This window comes from Hipposideros armiger, unplaced genomic scaffold (genome assembly GCF_001890085.2).
Source record: "Hipposideros armiger isolate ML-2016 unplaced genomic scaffold, ASM189008v1 scaffold_400, whole genome shotgun sequence".
Lineage (NCBI taxonomy): Eukaryota > Metazoa > Chordata > Mammalia > Chiroptera > Hipposideridae > Hipposideros > Hipposideros armiger.
Window position 1 is genome coordinate 1,120,589 of NW_017731750.1, and position 14,208 is coordinate 1,134,796.

At 41.7% G+C, this 14,208-nt stretch overlaps 1 protein-coding gene across 1 annotated transcript in view; it reads right to left on the reverse strand.

Annotated features, from left to right (window-relative positions):
* LOC109393961 (putative polypeptide N-acetylgalactosaminyltransferase-like protein 3) overlaps nt 1-6,432 on the reverse strand; it is a 33,052-nt gene extending 26,620 nt beyond the window's left edge. Inside the window, exons 1-2 of the mRNA XM_019663716.1 lie at nt 6,232-6,432; nt 3,693-3,830 (exon numbers count right to left, since the gene is read on the reverse strand). Coding sequence (XP_019519261.1) covers nt 3,693-3,830; nt 6,232-6,396 — 303 coding nt within the window. The 5' untranslated portion in view covers nt 6,397-6,432. The remainder of the gene's footprint in view (nt 1-3,692; nt 3,831-6,231) is intronic.
* Nucleotides 6,433-14,208: the final 7,776 nt, after the last annotated feature.

Sequence of the window (14,208 nt, forward strand, 5' to 3'; positions counted from 1 at the left end):
GAGCTCTATGTTACCTCCAAGGCCACCTCACTGCTCAGCTCCAGAGACATTATTTACACTGTACTTCATGTGCATGGCAGGCCCTGGGGTCATGCAGTGCACAGCCTGTGGAACTGTGCCCTGCTCATCTTCTAGCATTTTTCCATTTTTATTCTTCCTTTGTTAGTGTTATTTTTTCTTCTAATTATATTACATAAACACTAGTGATAATTGGGAAACATGACAAAGTGCCCATACAAAAACTGCCTGTCCTACTATACTCAGAGGTAACGAAAACTATCATCTCCATTCCCCAATACTATTCTCTACCTTGCCCCCTTTAAAATAATAGCTAATTCAAGTCATAATCCTGACTTTTTCCTTTTGAGGATTATATTGTCAATATTTTCTCATGCCATTAAACTTTTGTACATTCCTTTTGAAATGGCTGCAAAATATTTCAAACCATTAATACACCAGGGGTGCCAAAAAAATGTACACATTTTAAGAGATGTATTACTTTTCGAAGTTGAATTGAATTACAGTAGCAATGTGTAGTGTAATGTTCGCTCAAAAGATGGCGTTAATCAAATGAATGCTAGCGTCATTCATTGTATTACAATTTTAATACACTTTTTTCCTTTCTTAAAATGTGTTTACATTTTCTCTCTCTCTTTCTCTCCATATATATGTGTGTGTGTGTGTGTGTGTGTGTGTATTTATATTATATGCAGTATAGTACATATATAGTATATTTAACTAACCTTCAAGTTAGATTCAAAATTTTTTATTCAAAACAAAAAACCACTGAGATGAATAATTTTATTCTCAAATCTTTGTTCTCATTTCAGATTATTTCCTTAGGATAAGAGTGGAATGACTATCAGTAAGCCTTTTAATACATGTGGTTCAAATTGCTTTTTAAAAAGCTTATTTCAATGTGTGCTCTCACCAGAGGATATGTGGGTTTTCATATTACCAAGACCTTGCTGGCAAAATACCAACACATATTCCAAAAATGAATATTTGTTTATTTGGTAGTAGGACAAAGGCTACCTCAATGTATTTCAAAATTAGTTTCAATTTCTTTGATTATGGAATAAACTTAAAATTTTCATGTGTTTTTCAACTATTTGTATTTTCTCTTGTTTATTTATTTTTTCTTTTGAGATTTAAAAAATTTTCTTATTTAGGTTAAATTTTTTATTTAAATCAATTTGAAGTGTTCATTATACATTAATGGCATTATTGATTAATCTACAATATTTATGGCATACATATTTTCAGTTTGGCATATTTTTTCTCTATTCAGTTGATTATAGGTTACTTTAATATTTATGAGCTCAGATCCATTATCATTTTCCTTTGTATTTTCTTCCACGGCTTTCATTCTTAGAAAGCCCTTTCATATCTACTTCTGTGTGGTTCTATTATGGTTTCTTTTCTTTCATTTAATGTTATGGTTCATCTGAAATACACTTTGGGATATGGTCAGCTGTAAGAATCTAAACTTTTTTTTTTTTTAGATTCAGTTTACCCAACTGTCTTACAAATAATCCATTCAACGCCCATCATTTTTCAATGTCTCCTTCATATTTGATCTTATTTTGATAACCAAAAAACAACAAAAAAAACCAAAACCAACCAAACAAAAATACTCCAAACCATGCTTTTTATTTTGAAGAAGAAAAGACAAGGCAGTTTGAATCTAACAATAGGTACTGCTGCGTGCCAGGTACTGTTCTAAGAACTCTACATATCGCAGCTCGTTTCATCTTCCCAACAACCCTAGGAAGTAAGCATTTTCCTTCCCCCATTTTACAGATGAGGGAATGGGAGCCGAGAGGAGCCGTTCTGGGTGGCTCCAGAGTCTTCACGGGTCACCCAGTAGGCTGGTTCCGGGTTCTTCCCATGTCCTAACCATTATGCAGACTGCCCTGCAAGCTTCCCATTCCAGATTCCAGCTCAGGAGGGGCACCTCGCCCAGACCCTGATGGTTTAACCTGGAGCTGATTTACCTCTTTAAAAGGCATATAGTCAATGGTATTGTAACAGCAATATATGATGTCAGAGGGGTAGTAGATTGGGGCCGCGGGCTACTACTTTGTGAGGGGTGTAAATGTCTAACTATTACATTGTTTTGTACACTTGAAATCATTAATAACAATAACAATAATAATAATAATAAAGGCATCAGGCATAAAGTAGGAAAATTCAGTTATAGAAAAGTAAACACTCTAAGTCAAAGAGCCTTTCTAGCTTCAGCCTGGTTATCACAGGGAGCTGCAGGTAGCCCTGGGAAGAAACCCAAATGCCGAGCCAATGTGGTATCTCTGACAGGTCCCGAGCACCCACCCAGCTCCCTGAGCCTGCTCCTCATCCAAACATACATGGCAAGGAAGGAACAAGGCTTCTGTACAAGCCTCTTCTCAGCAGTGGTGCTTACATTTAAAAAATGGAGACGACATAAATGTTAATGTTTTCAAGCAAAACAAAGTATACACAAAAGGTAGCATCATATGTGGCCATTGATAATGTGGCAAAAAAATGTTTAATGACACAGGAAAATATTCTCTGCATATTATTGAGTAACATTTGAAATTATTAGGCATGTGGACAACATGGTTTCAGTAAATTATATATATATATATATATATATATATATATATATATATATATATATATTTAGTAATATATACCGGGGGTGCCAAAAAAATGTATACAAGTGGACACTTTGGTCAACGTTGCTCAAGCAGTAGTTCGCTGTAATCAGAAGTGTCTGGACACTGATGGTAACCACTTTGAGTACCTCTTGTAATTCAGACGTCAAACATGACTTGTATTCATCTTTTGTTATCAGTATATATCAAATATTACAATTTTAATATAGTTTTCCTTTCTTAAAATGTATACACATTTTTTGGTACCTGGTAGATCTAGATCTATATAAAATACCTATATAAAACATATATCTTTTCAGGAAAAAAAACCATACATATAGACACAGTAAGGAAGAACATACATCATAATGTACATATTACCTATGGAATCAGAATGCCTATGTCCAATCCTGGCTTCATGACTTACAGGCTGTGAGACTTTAGGTAATTTATTTAATTTCTCTAAGTCCCAGCTTCCTTATCAGAAAGCACTTAGAATAGTGTGTGGCATATGGAAAGCACTCAGTAAGTGTCCATTGCTATTATTATTATTTTCAAATTTTCCTAAAATGCATATTTATGGCATTTGTAATAATAGAAGAGTCAATCTGCTTTAATGTTTAGGAAAGTGATGTTATCCTAGAAAATCCGAGATGAGCATCTACACCCTTTCTCCGGTGGTAAATGGCTCCAGCACACAGTGCTGGGCAAAGACCCAGTTCCCACCTCTCTTTATGCCCAATTTCTTATTCAATGTCCCACTTACAGGTCCCAGGGGACCTCAAAAATCAAAATGTCCCAAACAGAACTCATCAAGTACTCCATGCCCCAGGCCAAAGGATGGCCTATGCCCCATTGTAACATTACATTTGTCCCCTCTACCAGTTGGTGAGAGGCTTGCTGTCAGGGACTGCACCATCAAAAACCACTTATTGAATGAATAAATGAATTAAGGAATGAACAAATTATTCTGGTCCTTACTTTCCCCCATCAAAGCAATCCACAACCCATTGCACAGCCATCTAAGCTGAGAGCATGCGTAGTCTTAATTACCTCCCCATATGCAATGGTGTTATTGTATCTTCTCATTTCTGGGTAAACGTGGTCCAGATACCACTGGAAATTCTTACACTTTAAACTTTTCCTTAAGGCTCTTCTTTCAGAGACATCACCTATGTCAATTCCTGGATTCTGAAAACAGAGAGAAGCAAAGGGCATTACTGACTGGGGAGCTCTGGCCAAAAAGAAGGGTAGGTGGTGTCACCCTCGGGAAAACCATCAGAAAGAAACCTTAATTTTTCTGCATGCTTGCTCAGAAGGTCGGATTAAGGGGATCTACTTGATCATCTGGCTCAAAGCTAGACACTGTTGTCCCCTGAGTACAGCACACAGTCCCCAATGTCAGCTGCCCTTATCACTGCTGTGTGAAAGGAACCCTGAGACACACTGATGGGAACCTATGTTTCCAGCTCCGTCTCTCCCACACTTCTTCAGTGACTATCCGAGCCAATTATGAGAGGAATTATTTGACTAAGACAAGAAAATAGATGCCTATAAACCACCTCCTGTCTTTCATTTCTACACGTGTGTAATTTCCCCCTTTGTTGGCTCTTTGTGAAGTTCATTTATGCAGAAGTGAAAATAATTTTCCATTGAAAAGCTTGTAATGATGTTCTAATGAATAATTCACTCTGTTTTTACAGAAATGAACCTGTAATGGGCTGCTGTGTGCTGACGGCGAAAATAAAGTAGCTGAAATATGACTCCACAGACTCAGCCGTGAGATGGTCTTGAACTGGCAGAGGCAGGACGCTCTCCCGACAAAGGCCAGCAGCCAGGCAGCATGTTGGGGCCGAGGAGAAGAGTTCAAATTATCTCATTAAGATTTCCTCTTTGGCAGCCAAATGATTTCAAAGGAAAATCTCTTTAAATGTCAAACATTAAAATTCAAAGGCAAACCTGGGCAGCAATATTGAACTCTTTGTTTTAATATACTTAGTGTGATTAATGAGAATGGTCATTTGTGAAAAGCGTGGAAGGGCACACCAGCATTAGGGACCAAGGTTGTTAGTAATGATGGAGAAAGCACTGGGGTAGTTGTCGACAGCCCTGATTCTTATGTCTCTGGGCAAGTCACACCACCATTCTAGGTCACAATGCCCCATCTGCAAAACAGGAAAAATAACCCCTATCCTACTGATGTCATAGGCTGTGGGCAGAGGCGAACCAAGATGAGAGTTCATATCCTTGCCCTGCCATGTGCTAGGTGCAAGACCGTGAGCAAGTTGCTCTTAACCCCAGAGCTTTGGTTTACCCATCTATAAGATGGGCATCACACTACGTTCATATCAAGCTAGACTGAGTACTTAATATTTGCTATGCTCTGTTCTAAGCCTCACTGTTAGCTTCACAGGAGTCCTATGAGATACATGTTAATAATCTCTTTTATACAGATGAAGAAACTGAGGCAGATGGCTCCTGAGTCATGAGGTTGTTATGAGGGCTAAATGAGATACTGAAAATAAGGAACTTATCTGGTGCCTGGGACATAGTAAGGGCTCAACAAATGTTGCCTATCATATCACAACATGCAAAATCACTTAAGAGTGTAACAGCTATAAAGTGCTACATGGCCAAAGGGAGTTTTCAGTGTTTTAGGACATTATTTCTATAATTGTAACAGCAATGATATAAATGCTTCACTTTTATCCTCTTTATCCACAGACCTGCACATAATTCAGCTGCATTTCTGCTGTTCTGGGCTCCAGCCTCCTGAAACACAGGGGATCCCATTTCTCAGTGGGGGCAATTTTAAGCAATTCTCTCAAAGCATGGCTCAGATACCTTCCGGTGCTCTGGCTGAGGAGGTCAGTCCAGCTGTGGCTCAGGGCTCAGGTGACCCCACTTTGCTGTGGAGGACAAGCAATGCTCACCGACACTTCCATGTCCAGTGCCAGGCACTGCTCTGAGTATGTCACCTCTACTTAGATTCAGTATTTTAGATTTAGTTCTCCCAACCATGCGAGGAAGGAGGACCTGCTATTACCCTCATTTTATAGCTGAGGAACCCAAGGTACAGAGACAATATAAGTAAATTTATTCAAGATCTCACAACTAGTAAGTGGCAGAGCTGGGATTCAAAGGGTTGCAGTAACACAGGAATTTTCCTAGGCTATATTCTGGGCAGAATGTGGAGGGAGGTTTAATAGCCATGGAAACAAGGCTACAGTGAAGGCACAAGTCCTGGGAGAGCTGGAGCTTTAGAGGAGGGCACACAGCGAGAGCAGAAGACAGGGTCTGCTGCCAGAAGCTCGACCAGAATCTTCTGGACACAATGCGTGTTCAGGAGCGGGGCATTCAGATTAGTATAAGACTGGGATTAACACGATAAGACCCTTGTCATCTTTGCCAATGGATTTCGAGATGTTTCATTCTAAAACCCAGAGATCTGTGGACTCTTCAAAATGCACTCATAATTTTGCAAGCATGAGCCTATTTCCGGGGAGGAAACTTCAGCTTATTAAAGGGATCAGTGACCTGTCAAACACAAGGATCCGCGTTCTAGGTGATGGGGAGGGCTGCCGGGCCCTACCTCCAGGGGCAGATTCCATGCTATGTACACGTGAGACTTGTAATCATCCATCCAGACCTCAGCCACCCGGAGAGCGTTCCTCTTGGTGTAGAAGCCAATGTTGCTGTTGTACGGCTTCTTCTTCCGCTCGATGTGGGCCACCCGCGAGCAAGGCAGGACCTCCATGCTGCCCCCGCAGAGCCACACCTGGAGGCGCAAGGATTTCATCGTCAGTCCGACAGAGAAATTTCCAGTGGCCACTGCCCTCCCCTAAGGCCCAAACACAATGGCTAGGAGACTCTGCATGAGTGAGAAATGTGTATTAATATGTAAAGCCAGTGAGGGTCCAGGGTTGGTTTGTTACTGCAGCACAGCCTAAGCTAACCTAAAACAGGTAGAAAAGAAGGCTTGGGGAATGTTTATAGATACAGTAGCTTAGGATAATAAAATGCAGCTCGGGGAAAGAGAGGCTGATAAACCTAAGGTGCTCCTGGTGACACGTGGGTGTTCTGAGTTCCCACTGGCACGGTTGGCATCCAGTAAGGTTTTCTTTCCTGCTTGGTTGAAGCTGTGCCCTACAGACTTAGACTGGAAAATTCAAACGAAAACCCAGCCCGTCTTTATTCCTATCAGCACCAGGTGTATGGTGGTCTAACTCTGCATTGTTTACAAGCTCTGTAAACAGTGGAGGCCTAAGTGCACAGATGCTCAGCTTTCTGGAAACATTTGCCCCAGCATGATCATGTGCAGCCATCACCTGTTGCTGAAATATTCAGGTAGGAGACTGAAATGATAGTTGCCTTTGAAAGATGCAAAAGCCTGAGGATGTGACATGTGCCACCCTCTGCCCAGGCATGGAAGGCATCCAGGCTCAAGACCCTGCACCCTGGACCAGCCAACTACTTAAGTCCCAGGCAGGAAAAACAACATATCTCTGATTGTCCAGAAGGGGAGAGAAGGAAGAAGACACAGAGAAGTTTCAAGGACCTGTTAGGCTATCCCGCTGTGAGGGCTTTGTATACACTCCATAAATGAGAGTGTGCTGGTAAGCTGACTCAGCTTGTCCCTGACAATGTACGCTTGTCCCAACCTGAGTCACTTCAAGCTGTTCTACCTTTAGTCTCTCAGAAACCCCCACCTCAAGGATACTGAGGCCCTCTTGAGTATTTGTACACCTCTCCTGGACATTTATTGATTAAATATGGTGGCACAATTCACGTGTGTGTTTTTCTATTTGCCAACTCTGGTTGTACCACAGGGAAGTGATACCACTGGAAAATTCTCCCCACAAAAAGAATCCTCTCTCACCTTGCTCATTTCTTCAAGGAGGAGACTGAGAGCTAAAAGACTGGTACACAGTGGGTGGTCCAGACAAATCTGAATTGGGGCCTGATAATGAGGTGCCTCCATTGGTTGGGGCAGATGCACTAGATGGAAGCCCAGTCAGGGAGGCAAAATATGGCCAGATGCCTGTGGGGAATAGAAGCAAGAGACCTTACAGGGTAAAACAAGGTGGCTAAATTTCCAGGGATGGGCAATACACAATGACACAGAGTTCCACAGTTACGTGACATTTGATATTTTCAAGATTCAGGGAAAGAATGGAAAGACACCCCATATTCATGGATTAGAAAACTTAATATTGTTAAGTATTCCCCAAATTGATCTAAAGATTCAACTTTCAACAAGGGGGACAATTCAGTGGAAGAAAGAATAGTGTTTTCAACAAATTTTACTGGGAAAACATGCAAAAAAAAGGCATTTGACCCACTGCTTCACAACATATACAAAAATTAACCTGAAGTGGATCAAAAACCTAAATGGAAGAGCTAAAATTATAGACATCTTAGAAGAAAACACAAGGGCAAGTTTTCATGACCTTGGATTAAGCAAATGTTCATCAACTGATGAATTGATAAACAAATGTGGCATTTCCATGTAATGGAATATTATTTAGCCATAAAAATAAATGAAATATTGATACATGATACAACATGGGTGAACTTTGAAAACACTATGCTAAGTGAAAGAGGCCAGTCACAAAGGACCACATATTGTATGATTCCATTTACATGAGAAATCCAGAATAAGAAAATCCATAGAGACACAAAATAAACTGGTGGTTGCCTAGCTCTGGGGATGGAGTTCGAGGAAGGTAGAGTGACTGCTGGTGGGTATGGTGTTTCCTTTTAGGGTGATGAAAATGTTCTAAAATTGATTGTGGTGATCACTGCACAACTCTTTGAATATATTAAAAACCATTGAGTTGTAAACTTTAAATGGGTGAATTATAATGGTCTGTGAATATCTCAACAAAGCTGTGACAAAAATAAATAAATTGACACATAGATAAATAAATCCACAGAGAGATGGGGAAAAGAAACTCTAGGGATGGATTTCATGTTGGGGAGGCTTCAGAAGACTGATGAAAGTAAAGCAGAGCTCTGTGACGGTGGGGTACCAAGCAGGGATCACAGATGCACGTATAAGATGGGCCTCAGCCAAAGCTGGAAACCCAGGCATGAGAACACAACCTCCATGTGGAAACAGAACCCACAGCCAGGCCGACTTGCTGCCAATCCTCTGTAAGCAGTCCAGAGCAAGGCCAGTATTGTTCCAAAGCCTAGGGTGCCATTAGGCTCACAAAAGGGTTCAAGTGGCCTGAGCTGTTAGAAGTGGAGGTGAGAGTTAAGAGGAGCCAGGTTGGACCCTATATCAGATCCCATACCTCTTAAATGACAGGTGTTCTATGCTGGGAGGCAGGTAGCGCAATATGTCTGTCCTGTGTGGCAGGGACCCTGGCTACTGGTCCTGGGTGCTGCCGTGTGGGTATCTGTTGGGAGCCGGCTGCGCCGCAGTGTCTGACATGGCCAAGCGCACTGCTATTGTGACAAATTCTGAAGCTCTGACTGAGAAACAGATACTGCTTTATGTTTTGGAAAATTTAAATTCCCCTTTGGATGCCCCCAGTAGGATAAAGATCTTACACCCCTTCTTATATTGATTGTTTTATTTACTTTAACCAAATAAGTGAGTTTTGGACATATTATGATAATTCTGTTTTACTGTTAGTTTCTTAGTGATAGATTCTTAGGGATAGACAAGTTATGCACCTTATAATTCTTAAGATCCTGTTTAGCCAGTCGTGTTTGAAATAATTGCTAAGTAGTAAACATTCTTTAAGCACCAAGGCAGGAACTCAGCTCTGGCCATTATTGGTAGAAATGGAAACATTGTTAGGATAAGTTGGTCATTAGCATAGAACAGGTCAGGCTGTACCCTGTAACAGAAACATCAGGAGGAAGAAAAGCTCTGAGAAAAACAACTTCCAAAAGGGCAAAAGTTTAACTCTGGAAAAGGTCAACTGCCCAGTATAAAAGGGACATGCTGTAAAAATAAAGTGAGACACTTCTCTTCTTGAAAAAGTGCTCCTGTGTCTCCGCGCATTTTTATTCTTTTCCTCGCCGACGCCACCTCCACCTGAGGGAACCCCTGGACCTGTGGGAGTCTCCCGCAGGTATCAGTTGGCATGCTCAGTGGGCACCAACTCAGAGGCACTAAACTCTTCCAGTATAGTCTGAGGAGTGGCAAGGGGCTCTCAGACTATTTGGCATCTTGCAGGTACATCCCTCTACTGGGCCCAGAAAACCTAGAGTGAATTATCATGGTGGGCACTGGCCCAGATGCCTGCAACATCATCACAGATCCTCTCCGCCTGGAGCACATTCTTGTTACCAGCCTGTGCCTGCCTGGTAGGTCTGCACCTCAGCCTGTCACCTCCAGTGACGCAGACTGGATTTAGGGTCATGAGCATGGGTAACCAGCAGGAGCACATCTTGTGTGAGACAAAAAATGACATCACTGCAACACTCAAGCTGCAAACCACCCTGGAACTATCAGGCAGAAGAGGCAACTCAAAGATTAAAAAAAATAATAAAAAAAAAATAAAGGAAGGAAGAAAGGGAAAGAAGAAAGGAGGAAAAGAGGGAGGGAGAGAGGGAAAGAAATAAAGAGAAACATACACAAATACCCAGTGAGTGTGGGAGGAAAACTGAGCCCATCCCCTGGGCCCTGAGGGGCAGCCCAGCGCTGGAACAGGTCCAGAGAACTCCTCTCTGTCCTATCCATCTCCTTCCTCCACTTCTGCAGTCAACTCCCCTCAGAGAGGCGAGTGTCCCCATTCTGCCTGCTCTAGATCCCGGGACTGGAAAAATAGTTACAATCAATCACAAAACACTAACTGCTTCATGAAATTCCCACAGATGAGGAAATGGAGGTCTTAGAGATTGATTAAGTTGTTAATAACCCCCAGTCAGTAAGTGGGGGAGCCAGAACCACAACCTTAGCCACGTGCCATACAACAGGCTAGCCCTTGCTTGGTGGGCACTGCAACTCTGAGGCCTGCTATCCAGGCCAAGCTGACCTGTGGCCTTGGGCCCTCACGCTTTCCTTCCTCAGCCACAGCTTGCACCTTACTCAGGGCCTGGTCAGCACTTCTGACTTGCATTGTAGCCGGGGTGAGCGAGGGGAACATGGTGTGCACACACGGCCGAAGAAAGCTCTGTGGGTCTGAGGTGACACCAACAACACCCTCAAGGTTAAGGGTGTCATTTTTAGGGGTGTCAAGGTTAGCCTTCTACTGCACAAAGTGATCTGGCAGTGTAGCACTGCACAGGGAACTGGAAGGAGCCAGTGAGACAAGCAGGCTGTGCTTTGAGTTGCCCAGGAATGGTCACGGCATGGGCTGGCTCCAAGTGGTAACGAGTTGATGTGAAGTCGGTCCATGGTCAAGTGAATGAGCCTAGAGAGTAGAAGTGAAGAAATTCAAGAAAGCAGGCTGAATGCTTTAGAAACAAAGCAACAGGTTAGCTAAGGCAGCTGCTAGGGGTATTCCAGAAGGACCGGTAATTCAGCTCACCTCTGGCTCTACGTGAGAGGTGTGAAAACAAAAGGGGAGCTCCCTAAACAGAGAGTGATCTAGTTTATCCTTCTGCCACACATAAGAACTAGCTACATGCGTCCCAAGTACAGCTGATACCAAGGAAGGGTCTGGAGGATCTGTTCTCCATGTTGCTGTTTATCAGCTAAAATGGTGAGGTCCTATACAGATGGGAAGAAATGATGTCTAAGGGAAACAAATAGAAAGATTGGAATGAAAGACTGTGACACATCTCTGATGCCAAGGAGGAAGAAGAGAGGGTACTAGCCCCCTAGAAAAGCATTACGGGCCCAGGGATCCTCCACAGAGGGAGTAGGCCCTCCAGATGGGCTGAAATGGGCCAGAAGAAGGAAGACACATTCTAAGCTCTGGGACCAGTCCCTGGAGCAGAGAACCAATGGCACAATTTTTGTTGAGCCTATGCTAGGGAAGTAGGAAGAGAGCCATGTATAAATAGCAATGGGCCATCAGGAGGTGTGATAACTCCAGGAACAGTTATTAATTAATTTATTCATCCAGAAAATATTCATTTAGAGCCACTTTCTAGCATGGAAATGAAATGGGGAGCTTCAACAGATAGGTCCTTGCTCTCACAAAGTAGATGATCTTACAAGGGAAACACATTAATTAAATTAGTTGTTAATTATTTAAACTCAATTAATTACTTTTATTAATTAAATCATCACAGATCATCAGAAATGAAGCTAACTTTCATGAAGGAAAGCAACAAAGTGCTAGAAAAACTGGCATTCAACAAAGGAAGGTGGCCAACAGGCTTAGAGAAAGCATCCCTAAGGTAGGACACTTACTGCAAAATCTGAGGGCTAGCCTAAGCTAACTTAGTCAAAGAAGTGGAGAAAGTGGACAAGGGCCCCAGGCACAGAGGCAGCCAGCACAGCTACAATGACCTTGTGTAGGAGAAAGCATGGTGCAGTGGACTGTATTCAAAGATGGGAGCAACAATTCCTCCCATGTTCCTTTGAAATGTGACTTTTTTGCTCCTCCCATCAAAAGGTTGGATCTGTTTCCTCTCCTCTTGGATCTGGGGTTACCTTATGACTTGCACTGATTAATAGAATGCAGTAAAAGTGATGTTTTGCACTGTCTAAGACCAGCTCTCAAGGGGCTTTGAAGCTTTCAGTTTCTCCCTCTTGAAATCCTGAATCTGCCATTGCTGTGAAGGAGCTGAGAATGAAAGACGATGGAGCAAGGGGGGTCCAGCCCTTGCAGTCTTCCCAGCTGAGGCCCCAGGCATGTGCACTAGGCCAGGAGGGACCAGACACCCCCAGCCAATGCCACTGAGAGAGAAGAATCACCCACCTGACCCCCAGCCCAAACTGCCAAACCCCAGAATTGTGAGCAAATCCATTGTTATTTTAAGCCTCTAAATTTGGGCTTATAGAAACTTAACTGATACACATGAGATATTTAAGGAACTGAAAGAACAGCCATGTGGCTGGAACTCAGGGGTGGAAGAGAGAAGAGTAGTGTGAAAAGAAGCTAGAGGCACAGGTGGAGTTCACCCCAGCAGGGCCTGTGGCCACATGAAGAAAATTGGCCTTTGGTCTAAATGCTGAAGGATTTTGGTTTGAAAAGATCAAGTGTAGGGAACATATTAGCAGTGAGGAGAGGAGAGACAGAGAAAGTAGGAGGGTCTAACTGTCATCTTGGGAAGAAGTACAGTAACATTGGCTAGGGCAGCAGAATAGAACTAGGGGTGTGGACAGATTGCAGGGTTGTTAATAGGCAACCATCACTAACAGATTGGATATGGCAGGGAGGAAGAAGTAGGATCAAAATGAGTCCTAGATTTCTTGCTTGAGTAGCTTGATATACAATGGTAACATTATTCACTAGACCAGAAAGCCTGCCCAAACCTACCAGGGCCTCTGGAGGCAAAAGAGATAATCACATTAAAAGGATTATACACCATCACCAAGAGGGACTTATCCCAGGGATACAAGGATAGTTCAACATCTGTAAATCAATTAATGTGATACATCATATTAACAAAATAAAAGATAAAATCATATGATCACCTTAATAGATGCAGAAAAAAGGATTTGACAAAATTCAGCATCCTTTTATGATAAAAACTCTCTGCAAGGTTGGTACAAAAGGGACATACTTCAACAACATAAAGGCTATATATGACAAACCCACAGCTAATACATACTCAATGATGAAAAGCTGAAAGCTATTTCTCTAAGATCAGGAACACGACAATGATGCCCACTATCACCACCTCTATTCAATAGAGTATTGGAAGTCCTCACCATAGCAATCAGACAAGAAAAAGAAATAAAGGTTACCCAAATCAGAAAGGAAAAAGCAAAATCTCACTTTTTGCAGATGTGATACTATATATAGAAAACCCTAAAGGTCTCACAAAAAAAAAACAAAACAAAACAAAACAAAAAACCCATTAGAACTAATAAATGAACTCAGTAAAGTTGCAAGATACAAAACAAGTGTAAAGAAATCTGTTGCATTTTTTACCAATAATGATCAGAAGGAGAAATTAAAAATACAATCCCATTTACAATTGCATCAAAAGCCTAAAATACCTAAGAATAAATTTAACTAAAGAAGTGAAAGACCCCTACTCTGAAAACTATAAGAAAAATATTGAAGAGTATACAAATAAATGGAAGAATATACCATGCTCATGGATTGAAAGGATTAATATTGTTAAACTATCCTTACTACCTGAAGCATTATGCACATTCTATGCAATCTCAATTAAAACACCAATGTCATTCTTCTCAGAACTAGAACAACCAATCCTAAAATTTTTATGGAACCACAAAAGATCCTGAATAGCCAAAGAAAACTTGAGAAAGAATAAAGTGGGAGGCATCATGCTTCCTGATATCAAACTATACTACAATGCTACAATAATCAAATCAGTTTGATACTAACATTAAAATAGGTATACAGATCAATGGAATAAAATAGAGAGCCCAGAAATAAATCCTCACTATATGGCAGTTAATCTGTGATGAAGGAGGTAAAGACATACACTGGGGTAACGACAGTCTGTGCAATAAGTGGTATTG